Source organism: Haemorhous mexicanus, chromosome 1 (assembly GCF_027477595.1).
Source record: "Haemorhous mexicanus isolate bHaeMex1 chromosome 1, bHaeMex1.pri, whole genome shotgun sequence".
In the NCBI taxonomy this organism is placed as follows: domain Eukaryota; kingdom Metazoa; phylum Chordata; class Aves; order Passeriformes; family Fringillidae; genus Haemorhous; species Haemorhous mexicanus.
This window is the reverse complement of record NC_082341.1, coordinates 18,067,843-18,086,114: the sequence shown is the minus strand read 5'-3', so window position 1 is coordinate 18,086,114 and position 18,272 is coordinate 18,067,843. Positions and strand designations below refer to the sequence as shown.

The following is an 18,272-nucleotide window of genomic DNA, read 5'->3' as shown; positions in this document are numbered from 1 at the left end:
AGGGAGGAGTCCTTACCGAGACCAAAACGGGGCCAGGTGAGACATCCGTGCTGGACAAATATTGAAAGGGAGTTTGGGACACAGGCGGTGGTGGCTCAAGTGCAGTGCGGCGGCCCAGGTTCCGCTTGTACACGTTCCTGGTTTTTGCAGATTTCCTTTTGTAATACCTTGGGCAACCCGAGAGGAACGTTCCCGCGCCTCAGGCGATTCCTTCGGAGACGTTACTCATCTCCCAAAGGCAAATATACAAACTGGAATCGTTCATCTTTAAAGCCATCACTGCCGCAGGGGTGAGGGCTGAGTTCGGCGCAGCGAGGGAACGGCTTCTGCCGGGTGCCGCATCGAGCGCTGAGGAGCCGGGGAGCTATGTTTCATTTCCTGCGCACCCCAGCGCACAGGCAGAGCGCTAGCCGTGCCTGTCGTGGGGTTCTCCCTGCACTGCCTTCCTCCCTTGGGGCACTGCTCCCAAATTTTCCGTTAGGTCTGACCGGTTTCAAGACAAGCTCCGAGCTCCCAACAATTTGGAAACAGTGGCTTCTCAAAATATTCCTCCGCTTCCCTTTGCAACTTGCTCCCTTCGCCGTCGGTTCTGACGGAGCTGCCTCTCAGGGACAGACAGACCTCACAGACTGACCTCCCAGGCTACCTGTCTGAGTTTTGTGGCCCGGTGGTGTCGTGCCAACTCCCCAGTGTGGCATTTGCATTACCCCGCCTGCGCGGAACCACCGTGCGCCAGAGCTGAACAGGCAGCGGCTGCCCTGGGGAAGGGGGAAAGACTGGCATGGTAAATGAACTGGGCTCCCCAGTCTCTCTCGGCATATGCTGCTCTTGGATCAACAGAAGAGAGATCCTCTTCTCCTCTTTCTTACCTCTTAAGACCTTCAGTAAGGCTGGCGGGAAATGCTTCACCACGGCGTTAACGAGAGATACCCTGACGCCTTGTCATGCTCTCGAGCAGAGGGACATACGTAGTCAAAACGCTGCCCTGGGAGAAGGCTGGTGGCAGAGGTTTTGGGGAAAAGAACCTGCTTGGGGGTGTTATTCCCCTTCAGGATCTGGCGGCACATAGCCTGTCTGACCTGGGGAAACTTTGCAAGGTGGGTGTATGTGGCTCTGCATGTCTCGAGCGGGAGCAGGGGTGTCAGGAGCCACTCGACATGGTTTGCTCCTCGGCTTTCAAGTGTCCGTCTCCAGCCAGAATGGCAGGAGCAAGGACTCGCCACTCCATGGGTGATGACTCCTCGGGAGGGAGGGAACAGAGCCAGCTCCGTGGCCAGGAAATTCCCCCGAAATCACCTTGGTGTAGCTGGGGATTTGCATTCTTCATTTTCCGTGTGTTCTGTGGTAGGTGTGACATGGATTTGAGAGGGATGTAAGGTATATGTTAGATTTATACTTGTGCTTCTGGCTATGGTGCTTCACCCGTAGCCATCACTCCCTGGCTGCACTCAAGCACATTTGCTCTTGAAAAAGGAGATTCTTCTGCCTTGCGTGGGGCCAAGGTGGGGAAGGAGCAGGCTCCCTTTCGGGTGTGTCCCAGCGGGACAAGAGGGACCGGGAGCTGAGCCCCTGTTCCCCAGCTCTGAACAGGCCTGGAAGCCCGGGCTGCTGGAGGCGGCCGGGCGGATCGGGCACCACACCTCGGCAGAGCAGCACAACTGCGGGACAGGCTGTGGATAAACTGGCGGCTCCTGGGGCTGTGGGGCTGCTGGGGTGGCCGTGGGCTCTCCCGGACTACTCGGCCTCTCCACCCCCACCAGCAGGCTCAAGGGCTGGCCACGACAGGCCCCTAGCCTCCCCCCAGCGCCTCACACCCAGCTACCGTGGGGTCGCGAGGCATTAAACCCAGCCAGCACTGAGGAGGGCAAAGGAGGGACAGGGATGCTTGCAGTGTAAGGGGGCAGCGCGACCACCCAGGGAGCCCCGGGGCGGGGAAGGGAAAACATCTCTGTGTCGGTGCGGTGCCGAAGCTGTGTTTGCTCTCCCAGGTGGGTCCTTCGGCTCAACGGGACATGGCTGCTCGGGAAGAGTGATCCGAGGGCGAGCGGTGCCTCTGCCAAGCTACATTTGGGAACGCCGAGGGGCCTCCTGGCCGCCGTGCTCGGTGCCGTTCGGAGCGGGCCCCACCAGGCCACCGGGCAGAGAGCTGGACGGAAGCCAGCCGTGTGCCCCGGCCGCACGGAATGCCAGCAGCAGTTCTGAGCGGTATGAACACCATCACAGCCCAGGGGACCGAGGGAAGGGATAATTGCCCGCACTCGACGCTAGTGAGACCGCATCTAAACTTGCGGGCGTTTTTGGGACAGCCGGTGCAGAAAACAGGCGTGAGGGGCGAAGGGCTGACGGGGTAGAGGAAGCTGGGGCAGCTGCCTGAGGCGGAAAGGCTCCCCTGGAGCGGGGCTGGCTCAGCCTGGGGCAGAGGCAGTGTCGGGGGCACCCCGCAGCGCTGCGGGGATGTGCATCCAGCAGCCTGGCTCTTGACAGAGGTGCCTGGTGAGAGATCGAGGGATGGCGGGCGTCAATGGAAACAGGAGTTCGGACGCACTCATCCCAGTCTCCTCCGAGGTCCCTGGGTGGACGTGAACGGGGAATTGCACTGCTGTTGCATCGCCCTTGTAACGGGACACTCCCTCAGCTTCCCCTTTCCGGGACGGTGGGAGCAGTCCCACGGCCACGAGTGGGCGCGTTCCTGACTTCGCGCAGAGGTCTCCGCCTTTCCTTCTCGTTCTTTTCGCGTGGGCCGTCTGCAGGCGGGACTTTCCAAGTGGTTCTTGCAAAGATCTTTGTTCCCTCCCGTGACTCACGCGTTTCCCTGCCCTTATCACGGCGATGTCAGCGGCTTTGAAGTCCAGTCATTTATTACCTTTCCGGAGCTGGCCCTGTCTTGCTCTGCTGATAGACCCGGGTACGTTTCCACGAGGAGTTTGATCTCTGCCCGCGCTGGTGGCACGCTGGAAAGTCACTTTCGATAAACCTCGACAGACTCTGCCGGACAAACTATTGCAGCGCTAATGACAGAGATAATCCTCTCCTAATCTGGCGGGTAATCCATTTCACTCTAGTGAGAATTTTTAAGGCTTTAATCAGTGAGGGTCTGTTAGGGAATTATTAACAGAGCCTCCGCCGAGCGAGCTCGTCTGGAGAGGAGCAATGGGAGTGGGAAAAGGGAGAACGCAACGGGGCCCGATGAGGTCAAAATCGATGCACGGCCGGGAGCGAGAGCTGACGTGATGTATCTTGATGTTGCGATAGAATTGCCTTCAGTTCGAACGCCACGAAAAACCCGCCCCATCGATTCCCTCTATGCCCGCTCTGACAGCAGCTCTGCTGGCGACGGGGACTGGCACTCCTGGGGGAGCGGGAGAAGCTCAGGGATGACGCTTCCCGGTGCCGAGAGGGAGGCTGTGTCAAAGCCAAGAGGCGCGCTTCGGTAGCGGCTCGTGAGGAGAGGTGCCGAGGCGCCCCGGGGCCCCTCGCCCGACGTGAGGGGCCCGCCGTTGCCAGCGGCCGCGGCGGTGCCGGGCGGGGGCTCCGTCGGGTCCCGCCCGGTGCGGGGCGCCGCCCCCCGGCCGCGCGCGGGGTCCCCCGGCGGGCGGCCCGCCCCCCCCGGCGCGCCCTGATTGGCTGGCGGCGGCGGCCGGCGGCACGCGCCCGGGGATGTTGTTATAAGACCCCTCGCGTGCCGGCCCGCGGCGCCAGCGGCTCCGGCCCCTCCCCGGAGAGCGGCGGCGAGGCCCTGCCTCCCGCCACACCGCGGCGGGCAGGGCAGGGCAGGGCGGGGGCGGCCCCGCCACCGCCACCGCCGGGGCGGCTCGGCCAGCGAGCCGGCGACAGCGGCTGCGGGCGCGTCCCGGCGGGGCTGCCCCCCTGCCCCGTCCCGTCCGCGCCGGGCCCGGGAGCAGCATGGAGACTGTGCTGCTGGAGCACTTCCCCGGGGGGCTGGACTCCTTCTCCTCGCCCCCCTACTTCGACGAGGAGGACTTTTTCTCCGAGCCGCCTCCGCGGGACGTGCTGGCCGCGGACGGGCTGCTGGAGCCGGACGTGGATTTCCTCAGCCGGCAGCTGCAGGAGTACTACCGCGACGGCGGCGACCCCGAGGGCGGCTACCGCTGCCCGGCGCCGGCCGCCGCCTTCCCGCCGTCTCCCGCCTCGCCCGGCTTCGCCTACGAATGCTGCGGGGCGGCGGGCGAGGCCTTGCTGTCCCCCGGGGGGCGGCTTCAGGCGCTGGGCTCGGCCAAGCGGCGGCGGCGAGTGCGCTCCGAGGCGGAGCTGCAGCAGCTCCGTCAGGCCGCCAACGTGCGGGAGCGGCGGCGGATGCAGTCCATCAACGACGCCTTCGAGGGGCTGCGCTCGCACATCCCCACTCTGCCCTACGAGAAGCGCCTCTCCAAGGTGGACACGCTGCGCCTGGCCATCGGCTACATCAACTTCCTCAGCGAGCTGGTGCAGTCCGACCTGCCGCTGCGCAGCGCCAGCAGCGAGAGCCCCAGCCAGCCCAAGAAAATCATCATCTGCCATCGCGGCACAAGTAAGTGGCGGGCCGGCACGGCCCGGTACGGCACGGCCCGGTACGGCCCGGCGCGGCCCGGCACCGCGCTCCGCAGGAATGCCGGCCCCAGCAATAACCCCCTGCCTTCCTTTTCCCTCCTGCCCTCCAGGATCTCCCTCTCCGAGCGACCCCGACTACGGACTCCCCCCTCTGGCCGGTCACTCGCTGTCGTGGACTGATGAAAAGCAGCTCAAGGAACAAAACATCATCCGGACAGCCAAAGTGTGGACCCCCGAGGACCCGCGGAAGGTGAACAACAAACCCTCCGTCAACGACATAGAGAATGAGCCCCCCTTCGACTACGTGGCGTGAGGCGCCGCGCGGGTGGTCCCCGCCCCCGCCCGCTCTGTACATGCTGTATGTAGAGACCTCTATTGTAAATGTAATTTAAGATTCAGACTCTAAGGGCAATCAAATTTATTTATCTATTTATTACGGAGTAGTGTTAATGAGGTAGAATCGTCTGTTTTGAATATATAATTTATATAATTTATCTTGATTTTTTTAAAGATATGCAATAGGTTTATTTCAACAGCACCTTTTTTTTTTTCTTTTTTTAATTTTAATGGGGGAAATACGTCAGAACCTGTGAAAATAATTTATTGCCGCACGTGGACTCTCCTTGTGTTTGTTAATAATAAACCCGAATTGTACGTTGTGGAGCAGTATATTTATGGGAAGCAGCTTCCGAGAGCCCCGCCACATCCCGAGGAAGCCTTGCAATGAACGCCTGGACCGGTGTCCAGGCGGGGTGAGCCCCAAGGCTCAGTGACACCCTCAGCCCAGATGCTGGCCCCACTCTGCCCCATCGCCGGCTCGGGCTGCGTTTATAGCGCCGGGGGGACGGGGACGGGCGGAGACACGCTTTCGCCTTCTCTCCACCCCTTTTGACGTCCTCTCCTGAAGTGCTTCCAACTGATGTCTTTGTCTATCTAGAAGGTCCCCTCCTTTCAGTGTCTCAGCCCTGCTTGTGGTTTCCAGCTGGAAGACCCGAGCCCCCAAACACAAACCTTGCGAGGGTGTGTGTCCCCCGCCTTGTACCCCCGACCGCGCCGCCATGGGAATGGGCGCGCTGTCCAGAGCCGCACAAAGCTGTTCCTGAAAGTTGCCGGGGAGGGAAGGACGAGGCTGGGGGCCGGGCAGGCTTGGGGCTCTGCCGGCTGCCCCGAGCCTTCCGCGGTTCTCCCACAGGCCGCGCCTTGGAAACAGCCCCCGCGCTCCTCGCCCTGGGGCTGCCGCTGGGGGCGGGGGAGGGGGGATAGGGGGATGGCAAAGCCATCGTGCAACTGGTGGTAGAATCGCTCTGGTAGCCCCAGCTCAGCGTGCCCGGCTGCGGAAGGGACGGCTGGGCTGCACCTGCCCGGGGGCGAGGGGTGGGGGCGGCAGGGGCCGGTCGGGCCGGGGGCTGCAAGTGCTCCCGGCGGGAGCGGGGGGGCGGCCCCGGGCTGGGACGGGGGGCTCGGCCCGACGCCGCAGGTGCTGATTTTCCCGTGGCACCCGCGGCTCAGCCCCGACGGCTCAGCCCCCGGCAGAGTCCCAGATGCCCAGCCCGGCCCGCGGCCGGAGCAGAGCTGTCCCCGCGCGGTGCCCAGGCGGATGGGAACGGCCCGGGTGAGCCAAGGTATAATTATAACTCATCATATACTGTACATCTCTCCTTCTCGTTTTTTTTTTTTTCAAAACTGCCTCAAAGTGGGAGCAATATGTTGCATGCATGCTAATTGCATTAACCTAGTTAAACACATTTAGTTCCCTAGCGCGGATGGCATGGATCTATTCCAATAGCAATTAGAGGAGCTACTTACACACACAAACACGCCGAGGCTGGGCCGGGGCTGGGGCTGGGTGGGGGGGGGTGGTGGGTCACTGCTTATTTATTTCCTGACTTTTCGTGCGATTCTGGGCTGCGGCGGGGCTGACTGGCCTCAAGCCTCGCCCCGTCCGGCGGCAGGCGGGCGGTACCGGTGTCATTGAACTTAAACGGGGCTCTTTGAGAGAAAAAGAGCCGACCTATAATTCGATCTTGTCCTGTATTAGGACCTCATTAAACACAGAAAGTCGCTTTTTCACAAATGCTTCCATCAGGCATGTAATCTCATTACACTCATTAGAAAGTCAAATGTTAGTCGGACTTCAGTTTAATTATAAGTTATGGAAGTGTTGTACCGTTTCCTTCTGTGTATAGCCTCGTTCGTCTCAATTGGCTTTGGTGATGCGATTCCCCCACAATTAAAACACTACAATCATTGTTATGTGGCACCTTTTCTTTGGCGTGCCACTTTTTTGTGATTCAATGCTTCAACACATCCTTTAGTATGGTGCAGATGAAGCGGAAGAGCCGGCCTTCGCATGTAAAGCACCAGGGTCTCTATCTTGTCACTCTCCCGTCTTGACTTGGCAAGTCCCTTTAAACGCAATCTTCAAAGAGACTGACAGCTCCTTTTGACTGACTCATCATCCATTCACCCCAGCGCCGCGCTCCTGCGACAAAATCCGCCGCACAGGGCAGGAGGGACCCGCCTGTGCAGGTCCCCGGGCCCAGAGGGACCCGGCGGCTCACGCAACGCAGCTCGCAGATTTTGCGGCAGCTTTGGGGGGTTTGCTGGTGGGGGAGCACGGCTCGGCGCAGTACGGACCAGCGTGGGGAAGGCGTGACTGACAGCCACGCAACCCCAGTTCCCAGCCGCCTGCCCCCTCCTCCCCGCGGCCGTGAGCTGCACCCTCTGTCGCTGCCCGCCGAGGTCCCGCGGGCAGTGGCTCCCCGCCTCCCTGCCCCGCTCCCAGAGCCCCCGCTGTCCCCCTGAAACCCCGCACCGGCTCCCGTGGGGCCACCCCTCCGCGCCCGCACTGCCTCGACGGCGCCCCGGGGGCGGGGGAGGCCCGTCCGGGCGCCGGGACCGTCCTGCCTCCCTCCGCCGCTCCCCGCAGCCCGGCGGGAGCTAGAAGGCAGGGTAGGAGAGAACAAAAGGGGCGGGGGTGGGGGGGGGAATCTCCAGCCCCGCTTGGGGTTGGAGGGAGTGTTAGAGGCACTTGCAGGCAGTTTGCTTCCCGCAGTCTCGCAGGAGGGAGGTGCGGATTCTAGGTGTGCGGGCTGATGCTGTGCTTCCGGAACCAGCATCGCTCGTGATGCCCCAGGTGTAAAGAAAACTTAATTACCGAAACCGACAATCCTCCATAAAAAAAACTCCAAACCAAAACAAAAACTCTAAACCACAAACAAAACCCTAAACCCTAAACCCTAAACAAAAACCCTAAACAACAAAAAACCCCAACCTGAAAAACCAGAGCAAAAAACAAAACCCAAAAAACAAGACCCCCACTCAAAGGAAGGGAAGCATCAGACCGCTCGCCTGCATAGCCAGCAAAGGGATGGGAAGGTGTGCGTGACTTCTCGGCAGAGCTGTGCGCAGGCAGGGGCTGCCGTGGGCACTGTGAACCCGTCCCGCCGCGGTTCCCAGGGCCTCTCATCTGCCGGCAGTCGGGTGAGCGCCCTGCGAGGCGCGGGACGTGAAGCCTCCCGAGCCCGGGATCTCATCCCTCTTTCATTCACGCATCTCTCGCTGGCACCGAGTACCAGCTGCGAGGTCGAACAAACACCAGTTGAGTGTCCCCTGGTAAACCTCCCGCTTTCCAAAGCATCCCGCAGCCGGTGGGAATGGTCCTAAATAACTCCACAACAAACCGCGCTGCCGAGACCTGGAAGCGTGGGCGGGAGGCGATTCCCACGACGGGGCCGGGGTCTGGCCAACAGGTGCTCGGGTTTGGCGGAGGGCGCCGGGGGAGCCCGGGGAGGCAGAGCCTCCGCTGCCAGAAAGCAGCCTGCTCCGGCGCCTCCGGCTTTACATGGCGTGGAAGCCGCAAACAATCGCAATGATATCTTTATTGCTAGGTTCATGTCCTGGGCTATAACATATCAATCCCTGTCGTGGTTCTCTCGGATGCACCTGGTATTTCAAACTTGTTCTTTTTGTGCTTCTGGGTCCTGGACTGCAGCTGCCTAAAGCTAGCAAAGAGAGAGGCCCTTACAATGTGTCCAAGACGTGTTGGCATGGTTTGCTTGTCTTTAATGTACCATTAACTATTGTCTTTACACAATATGGGAACTGTAAAGCATGACATGTGTTATAATAAAACACATTTTCAACGATACACTTGGACTCGGCGCTGGGATGCAAGCAAACAAACAGGCCCAAATCTTGTTTTGTCTCCCTCGCTAAGCCTACTGGCAATTAAACTTAAGACCACTGCTTTCCCCTGATCAGCCAATTAAATTTTATGTCTCCTAATTTTTCACATAGAAAAAAAGTCTCGGTGCCGGCCCCTAAAGACATTGATTTTCTTGCTATCACCTGGCGCTCAGACCTTAGTTCCATTTATCAAGAAGGGAAACGTCAGGCGTTGCATAAAGTGACTCTGTTACCATAAGGCTCTCACCATCCTGCCCTATTGTTTTCCCTTGTTAATAACTCATTACCAGGATTTAACAAATCAACCATTACATATGTTTTGTGTCTCCATATTTTGATCCGTACGATTAAGCAGATGTTACGATTGAAAATTGAAAAGTCCAAGGCTACTCTCGTCTGAAAGAAAGAGGGCAGCCTCAAACAACGAGCTAACAATGAGATTCAGAAGATCTTCAGAAAAACATTTACGACCAATAAACAGACTCCAACCTGCTCCATTTCAACCATTGTGCGCCTTAGGGGAATAATTAGGTTGAATAGGAAGAGGTCCGCGGGGTTTTCAATGCCAAGCCCACAGGTGCGGGGTGGCACGATGAATGATCCGCCTGATTTTTGCCAGGCTCAAGGGCCCTTCTCCTGGCCGGGCGAGCAGATACGAAATATTGTCATTTCTTTTAATTCACAGCGTTACTCTCAGGGCGAACAAAGGGGCGGGGGATGAATGGCTCCGGCTGCAGGCGAGGCGCGCCCGGCCGCCGCTGGCCTCTCCGGAGACCGCCCGGCGGGGCCGAGCGCGCCGCCGCCGCCGCGCCCGGGGTCCATCCCGGCTCGGGGGGGTGTCCGTGCCCCCCTCGCCGCCGCGCGCCTCCCGCGCCGCTCCCCTCGCGCCGCCGCCCCGGCCCCGCGCCGCCCCCGCGACCCGCGCCGCCGCGCGCCTCGCCGCGGGCCGGACCCCGCGCGGGCGCACGTGCGCCCCGCCGCTCCCCGCGCCGCCGCCGCGGCCGGGAGGGGGCGGGCGGGGCGGGCCTGGGCCGGGGGCGGCTCCCGGCCGCAGCCCCCGGTGAGGACCCGCCGCCGTCGGGGCTCCGGCGAGCGGCAGCGGGCGGCGGCAGCGAGGCTCTCCCGCCCGCCGGCCCGCGTTGCGCATGGAGGTCTCCAAGAGGGGGCCCGTCTGCCGGGAGCCCCCACGGGCGAGGGCGGCGCCGCCCCTGTGCGGTCGCCGCACTAGGGGCGGCCCCGGGGGGGGCCCCGCGAGGAGCCGTCGCGTCGCGCCCCGGGGCCACCTCTGGCGGCGGCCACGCCGGGAGGAGCGGGGCTCCCCCCGGGCGGCCCCTGGGGCTGCGGCGCCGGCTCCCAAGGCAGCGCTCCACTTTGCGTCTGCGGGCGCAATACCCGACCGGGCGGCCGGGAGCCGGCGCCCGGGGGGCCCACGGGAGCGCCTACTCCCTGCCCGCCCCGGTCCCCGCGTCCCCAGCCTCCCCCTGCCGCCCCGGATCGGCGCGGACCCCGCTTTTTCCGTGCCCCCGCTCTGCGCAACCTGGAACGCCGAGCGGCTTGGAGAAGGCAGGGCCGGCCCGGTCCCGCCGTGTCGGTCTCGTTCTGGGGCCCCGCAGGACAGCACCGGGGTGTCAAGAGGCTCTTCCCATCCCTGCCCGGCCCCGCCCGGATGGACCGTGGCCACCCCGGTCCCCCTGATCCTCGCCATCCCGGGATTTCCAGTTGGTACGGCGCGGCCCGAGCCTCCGGCCCCGCCGGGCGGAGGCTGTCCTCTCCCCAAGGACTGGCAACGCGGCGGGGTCGCACGGGCGGGAGCATCCGCCGCCAGCTCCCCGACGGGGCCGCGAGCCCTCTGCCATGCCGGGGCGCGATGAGGGGACCGGGCAGAGGGGACTCCTCGGCGGAGGAGCTCCGCACTTCCCGGTCGGATGAAGGCGGTTTCCCGTTCTGGGAAGTACCTCCGCCGAGCGCCCCGACGGCTGCACAGGCCCCCAAGTTTACCGGGGGACGGGACCGATTCAGAGCGGCTGCTCACCGCCCCAGCCTCCCGCTCTCCGGCTCCGGGCAGAACGATGGCCCTGGCATGAGCTACGGCGCGGACCCGGGCGGACGGCTCCCCAGCGGACGGCGGGCGGGACGGCCCCGGGCGAGGTGGGGACATCCGACACCTCCGACCCCCACTCGGGCGATACCACGGGGAGCTGCCCCTTGCCGCTGAAGCGAGAAGCGGCTCGAGGCGCGTTGGGGCGAGTGGGGAGACACCCTGTAGTCTTAACGTGGCTCGGAGAGCCTCTGCCGCGCCTGACCGCCGCCGGTGGGCTCGGAATGGCTGCTTTGGGAAATGGGGGAAAACAGGGTGCCTTCGGGACGTGTCTGGACCGATAGTGCCCGCCGGCGTGGGGAGCACTGGGTCGGGGATGCGCGGAGCACTGTGGCCCCCCTCTCGGCGGAGCGCAGCCCGCGACACTGACCTTCCCGCGGGGGGGACCGGGACGCGCCTTTCACTGAATTAGCCGCACAGACGTCTCGCTATAACTTTTGTTCCCTGCCGCCGCCCGGACACAGCGCACCCGCTCCGCAGCCAGCCCGTCCCGTCCCCGACGGCTCTCCCCGTGCCCTGCCCCGACAATGCGTGAAATGCATCACTGTCACCGGGCGCGGGTGACAGATGAGGCGAAGACGCGGACCCCTCGCCAAGGTCAAGTTGAAGATGCCGATGGCGGTGCGGTCGCCGCCGGCTGAAGCTGAACAAGGCCTTGGCGGGGGCCCTTTCCGAAGTTACATTTCTACCTCCCCCGTTTCCCCTTTGCCAGCCCTTTCTCCGGGGACCTGCGGGGTCGAGGCGCGGTCCGAGGGCCTGGGGTGCTGCTCGGTGCTGCGTGGGGGGGCTGGTGGCCCTGAATGCCGGAGCTCCGGGCCCTGGGGGTCTAGGACCGGCCCAGCCGGGCCGTGCTGGGCTGGGCCGGGGCGCGGAGCTCCGATTGCAGTCACAAGCGCGGTCACTGCCTTGAAATAAACTGCAAAACGCTTCGGGGTCCGTTTTACCCCGCGTTCAGCAAAAGTTTTCCAAACGGAGTCTGGTTAAACAAACACTTCGCCCTGCTCCCGGCTCCCTCTCTCCCTCGCCCTGCGATGATTGATATTTTTTATTCAGCCAACTTTTATTTACCTTGCAAAAATGTTGGGGACAAATGTGATAAATTACAGATATGCAAATTTCTTTGAATGGCGTTGTAAGTGTGTCTCGCTGGAGCTGAATAAGTCCTTGCAAGTCGGTCTGCGCGCACTCAGGACCCCAGGGAGCTGATCAAAGCACCCTTTCTCTTTCATCCCCAGTATTCTCCTCCAAACTATTTCGATACAATATGTTTCCATGATGCACTTAATGTGCTAGGGACACAGAACTCATTACAACCTAGCTAGTTCTGCCGACCCCTTTGTTCAGAGGCATAAAGTTTAAAAAAAAAGGAGGGGTGGAGGGGGGGCAAGGGCTGCTAGTTGCCAGCTTTCTGAAATGTTAAAGCATGCGTCATTTTTCACCAGGTCTCGTCTTGATATCCTCAAAAGACAAACTATGAAACCGGCCTCAGCCCTTTCTGGCATTAATTACGCTGCTGTCCAGCCGATCTGTTTTTCCTATTATATGCATTTCTCAGCAGGGATTTTTTTTTTTTTTTTTTTTTTTTGCAAGACTAATGCAGCTGCAAGCTGAAGTATGAATACGTTGTATCGGAATAGAAAAAAAAATAAGCGGAAAGGCTGAAAAAGTTGTCAAAGTCAATGCTGATGTTTTCTTGTTTGCCCCACGTTTGAGATTTTGGAAAAGAGTTTTGAATCGCCCTGCTATGTTAACTGCTTTTGCCTCGAATTATAAACTTCTTAGAAGGGAAAAATCTCAGCTGGAGGCTGCTGGAAGCAGGTTACTTGTTTATTGAATGCCGATACGCCTAACGAATATTTTTTCGCCGGAGAAACACTTCAAAGATTTGGAGAAATCACTGAAAATTAGAATCCCGGAGTTCAGGGCGATCCATTTCCAACCCATGGCGAGGTGGCGGCTGTTTGGGGAAATGACTCCAGGGGGATGACAGTAAGAAATAAACTCTATTTCAGCGGATGGCGCGTTTGTTTACGGGGTTGATTGGTTGACGGAAATGGCTGGCAGCCAGTTCTGGGAAAGATTCCAGACCTGACTCCGATTAACCCTCTCTGGTGAAACTCTGCTGGAAACCAACTCACCAGCAATTGCCATTAATCTACTTACTAATTAAGCCAATTCATTTCTAAAGGAGAAAAATTCCTTTCTTTGGCCAAACTGATGGGAGGAAATTTGAAAGAAGCGCCAAACTGTGTAACTGTAATTCAGCCAAGGACTGCTAAAACAAGGTGTTGATATATAGCTGGAGATTTAAAACAAGTTTCTAGGGCAACAATCCTTTGGAGACGGTGGTATATAGTGCATAGTAGATGAAGCTCGAATAATGGTGGACTGCAGTGTGCAATTGTACGGACATTGGTTGGAACCAGGACTGCTTTTCCCAATTAAGCCGCTCGAGGCTTTTACTCCTAGTAATTTATCTGTCCCGTTTTAACGTTTCAGCCTTGGGTGACAGCTACAAAGAACATCTGTGCCGGACCCAGTCAACGTGGTCATAGAATCATAGAAAATACTGCATTGGAAGGGACACACAAACGTCATAGAAGTCCAGCTCCTGGCTCTGAACAGGGCAACCCCAAAAATCACATCATGTGCCTGAGACCATTGTCCAAACCCTTCTTGAACTCTGGCAGGCTTAGTGCCGTGACCACTTCCTTGGTTGCGGAACTTGACGCGCAGCTTTTGCGTGGCGAGGACATTCCATCTCCCCTGGTCCCGGGGTCCGGATCAGCCCAAGAGGACACAGGGACACACTGTGCCCTCGCAGGGCTCTGTGCCAGCGGGGACCTGCCAGGGCTGCTCACGGCAGCCTGGCGTCCCGGCGGCGCCGCTCCAAGGCTCTCCGTGGTGCTGAGGTGTCACCTTTAGGCAAGCAGTGTTTAGCTCGGTCTGGGCGGGGGAAGAGGAGTCCCAGGGTGACCCGGCCGCTGGCCGAGGCCGCGGTGAGCCGGCCCGGAGTGCGGGGTGCCCTTTTCAGAGCAAGCCACCACCCCTTGCGCTGCTGGCAGCAGAGCACCTGCAAGGTGAGAAGTAGAGGTCATGAGGGAGAGCTTCACCCTTCCACCCGGCACCTGGAGGAGAAGGAGCAGCCCTCGGCTCCCTGCGCTGTTTGTCGGCCCTGCAGCCAGCATCCCTGCCCGCTCCCGTCCTCGGGGCCTGGCTCCAGCACACTCGAGGGCACCCGCCGTCCCGGGCAGACCCGGGGCCCCTTCACCCTTCGCTTTTGCCTCTGAAACAGCCGTGTACCCCCGCTATTCTCTCCCCCGCACCTTTCTCTGTCCCACACCGCTCGCAGAACAGCCCCGCCACCGCCCCCTGCGCGGTCCCTTCCGTGCCAGCGGTGACCAGCAGCGCTGACATTCCCCAGGCAGTGCTGGGGCTGTGGGGGCTGTGACAGGCACGGAGCGGGGAAGGGAAGGTGCCCAGCCCCGGGCACGGCGCTCCTCCAGAGCCGCGCTCCCGCGCCCCAGCCACCGGACTGGGCGCATTAAGGGCGCAGCCCCCGGTGGGTACGGCCTTGAGAGACGGCACATTGAAGGAGGGATAGTTTTAAATCAGTGCAACAGATCCTTCGTTTTCCCTTGCTGTTGTGTTTCGTTTGCTTTGGTTTTGTTTCTTTTCAGGTGCGGGCAATAGCAAGATGAACAAATTAAGGGCTCGGCGGAGCGCTTGTCTCCGGACAAGGCGGCGGTGGTCAAAGCGCTCGGCGGGAGGTAGGATGATGCTGAGCCCTGGACATGAGCAAACCACCCTCCCAGAAAGCAGCAGCCTGGTGTCATTGCACTAAAATGACAAGATCTCATGAAATACGCGGTACCACCAAGTGATGACAGCAAAACTATGGACGCAAGCTGGAGAGGAATGGGGAAACATTTCCTCCAGCAGCTGATGGCAAAACTTAGCAGGTGCTGTAGGTAGTGCGCTGTGTCTTCGTATCTCAAGCAAACACTCAACTTCTTCATTTAAGTCTCTCTCTGAGATCATAAAAAATAGGATGCAATATCCTAAAAAGACTAATGACATTTCACAGGTAATGCAATTTAGAAAGAAACACTTCCACGTTTTCTTTTCCAACAATGTGCATTTTTGTAAACTGCTATAAATTGCAATTCAAAAGCCCTGATCTCGCCATCCCCAATCATTTTTTATACTGATCAAATGAATGCAGATACTCCCATTTGGGAGGGGCGACATGACATTTCACTTGGCAGTTCTAAACAGGTCACAGACCTTTCACAGACCCTAAGGCAGTGGGAGGGAGCTCTTTACGAAACCGTGTAACCAAATCAAACCAATGGTTACCCCTTTTCAATACCATTGGAATGGTTTGCACAATGCTATTCACATAGCAGCAGAGAAACTGAAAGGATGGTCATCCAATGGAAATTTCTTTTCTTTTGTTTAAACTTGTGGAGCTCCAAAAAAAAAAATTACTTTTACAAACAATTACTTTTTGTATGACAAAAAGCTAAATGCTTCTACGTATGTGTACACCAGGGCCATCAGTGCGCCTGGATGTTTATACAGATATAGTCACACATCTGTGTGTGGGGATGTACATTTATTGGAGATGTTGCTTTGTTTGAAGCCATAGGCACAAAGACACAACATGGCTGCCCTGGAGATGACCTATTGCTTTCAAGTTGCTTGAACACATCAGAATTTCTATTGTTGAGGTTGATTAATTGAAACTGATAAGTTACCATGAATAAAGATTGTTTTTCTGTTTAATGTGGTGGGCCTGATTTGGTAAATGCTTCATTCATGTAGCCTTGCAGTGCAGCATATGGGCAAGATTCATTCAGTATCGCAAACATATACAATTTATTATGCCTGTATGGTCACAACCAAAAGGCCTTTCTATTTTAATGACAAAGTTTGAATGAAAAATTCCATTTAAAGAGTCACTAACATTAAGTGCGGCTTTGTAATTTATTCCTGTTGCCGGCTGCCGGGGAATCGAGTCCTTGGAAAAGCGAAGGCTCAGCGGGCAGGGCTGGCTCCGGGGCCAAGCAGCGGCTGCTCGCCGCCCCACGCGTGTGGAGGACGCTCCTGGTATCGCACGCTGCCGATGGACTCAGCGCCGTCGTGTCGCGGCACCGGCGCCGCGCTGCGCTGGACGGGGCGGACGAGGGACCCGCCAGGGCCTCCAGCGCCGCGTCTCCGGGCACAGCCGCCCGCAGGCCGGCCAGTGCCTCTGCCCGAAGCAGGAGGCGCCGGTGCCCACCCGGCCCTGCCCACGCCGCCGGAGGGGCCGCGGTGCCCTCCCCGCGCCCCGCCTGCGCTCGGGGTCCCGAACGGCGGCGGAGGCTCAGCGGGGCTCTCCGCATCCCCACGGAGCCCACCCCTGCCCCGGGGCGGCAGGAGAGCGGCGGGATGCCGTGACATGTAAAGGGCAAGGGAGAGACAAAAGGCTCGGTCTCCAGTAGATAGGCTGGCCCAGGGCTTTGAGTTGATACTCAGGAATGAAGCTAGAGCCCCACTGAAGCCGCTTTGCTTCAAGACTTTACACCCTAACCTCTCTCCTTCCACGTCTCTTGATGGCTAACCACTGGTCTAAAAGTTTTCAACACAGACGATTCTCAGCCTTGACCTCACTTCTGCTTAAAAAGCCGGTGTGGTTTTCTGTATGATCCCAAGTGTAACAGGTCAAAACAGCAACAAAGCCTCACCCAGCGAGGGAAAAAAGATGAAATTTGAAATGAAGATGAGAGGAAGACATGTCAGGAGCTACTGTGTGGTGCAAATCACTACATTACAGTCCACGTGTAGGGGCTTTGGTCCTGTTCCTGTCTGCTTGAGGGGATTTGTAAAGCAACATTTCACAAAATCAGCATGTTTGTCAGACAAAGTAGAGGTTCTGCAATATCACAAATAAGCATTAATGATGGGGGTGAAATTTATGAAAAATCCCCTGAAAGGGCCCTTTCAAGCATTTTTTTAAAAAATATGACCTCTTAACCTCCTCCTTCTCGATTGACAGAGTAATTTGAAACAGAAACAATGTAATCTATCAAAATAAGTTGTGTTACTTCTGTAAATCAGATATTTATGTTTGAGCTTTCTCCTACTGACAAGCTGTAAAGGCCCACTGTTATTCCAAGGCTTTATCTCTGAGATTCTTGTCTTTTCTGCTCATTAAGAGTCTGTCTATAGATTACAAAGTCAATAGATGCAAACACCAGACTGTGAGAAAACTCTCCCTGAGTACATAAAAATCAACAGCACTGGATGCTATACAATGGAAAGCATAGATATTTGTAGGTGTTCGGTTTTATCAGCTTTAAACAAGGAAGAGAGTAAATATTGTGGCAAAATTTCACCTTCCAGTGTTGCACACTTCCTTCTGCCATTCCTAACGGTGGATCTTTCCGCAGCATCATTTCAAAATGGCAGATGTAAGTTTAAATGAAAGATAGTTAACAACTGTTTTGAGTTTTCTACCCATAGCTGCAGTTCTGATTATGAATCCAGCTAGTGGGTGGTTGGCCTGGAAGGGATGCCTTTACAGCTACTTTTATGGATTATCCTGTGAAGGCATGACGGGATCTACTGGACATCTTTCACATCACTAAAAGACTGAAGGATCCTGGGCCCTGAACAGGCTCCTTCAGCTCTTGAGAGGTGCTTCAAGGGACAGATTTTCAGTATTTCCTACACTATTGCATCCAAGTTACTATACACACATTTTTAAAAAATGCTGCAATGTGTGCATTCTCGGTATTCCTTTGTGCTCTCATGTTAAAACGAGACTAAAGTAAAATATATCCACAGACAAAACTCTCAGCTTCAACCCAAACCACATGAAGGGGAGATTATTTATGAGGGAGCTGAAGCACAGTGTCCAGTGGATTTTGCCAAGCTATTAATAATGCAACATTACTGTCAATAACACTCTTTTCACTATCTACAAGTAGTGTTTGGGGCCACCCTTAAAAGCTGGCGAAACCCCGAAGTGATTTCCCGAGCCGCCCGTGGGTGCCAGCAGGTCTGCAGCGTGCACAGCTGGAGAGGAGCCGGCTGCCGCCCGGCCCTGGGGCTGCGGTGCCGCCCGCGGCGGGGGCGGGAGCGGCTCCGCGGGGCTGGGCGGCCGCGCCGGGCGCGGGGCTGCGGCCAGAGTGCGGGGCGGCGGCTGGAAGCGGGGGTGAAGGTGGGTCGCAGCCCACGAGTGTCTTCTTCCCCGTACTGCCAATGGTTCTCATCATACCTTTGCGACAACTCCGTGTTGAAGGAGCGATGAAGTTTCAGAGCAAGGTGCAATCAAACTTCCCGTTTGCCCAGCAGGAGGGTAGACCTGGCGTCTTCCCCGATAAGAAGTTAACTTTGGGACGGAAGGGAGGTAGGGAACTTTAAGATGGTTTGATGCTTTACAGTTGGCTCC

General features: G+C 58.2%; 1 protein-coding gene across 1 annotated transcript; it reads left to right on the top strand.

The window, feature by feature from the left end:
- The first annotated feature begins 3,847 nt into the window (after positions 1-3,847).
- Positions 3,848-5,217, top strand: PTF1A (pancreas associated transcription factor 1a). Its single transcript, XM_059869751.1, has 2 exons — positions 3,848-4,528; positions 4,659-5,217. The coding sequence occupies exons 1-2, from the start codon at positions 3,904-3,906 to the stop codon at positions 4,859-4,861; spliced, it is 828 nt and encodes a 275-aa protein (XP_059725734.1). The 5' UTR covers positions 3,848-3,903; the 3' UTR covers positions 4,862-5,217.
- Positions 5,218-18,272: the final 13,055 nt, after the last annotated feature.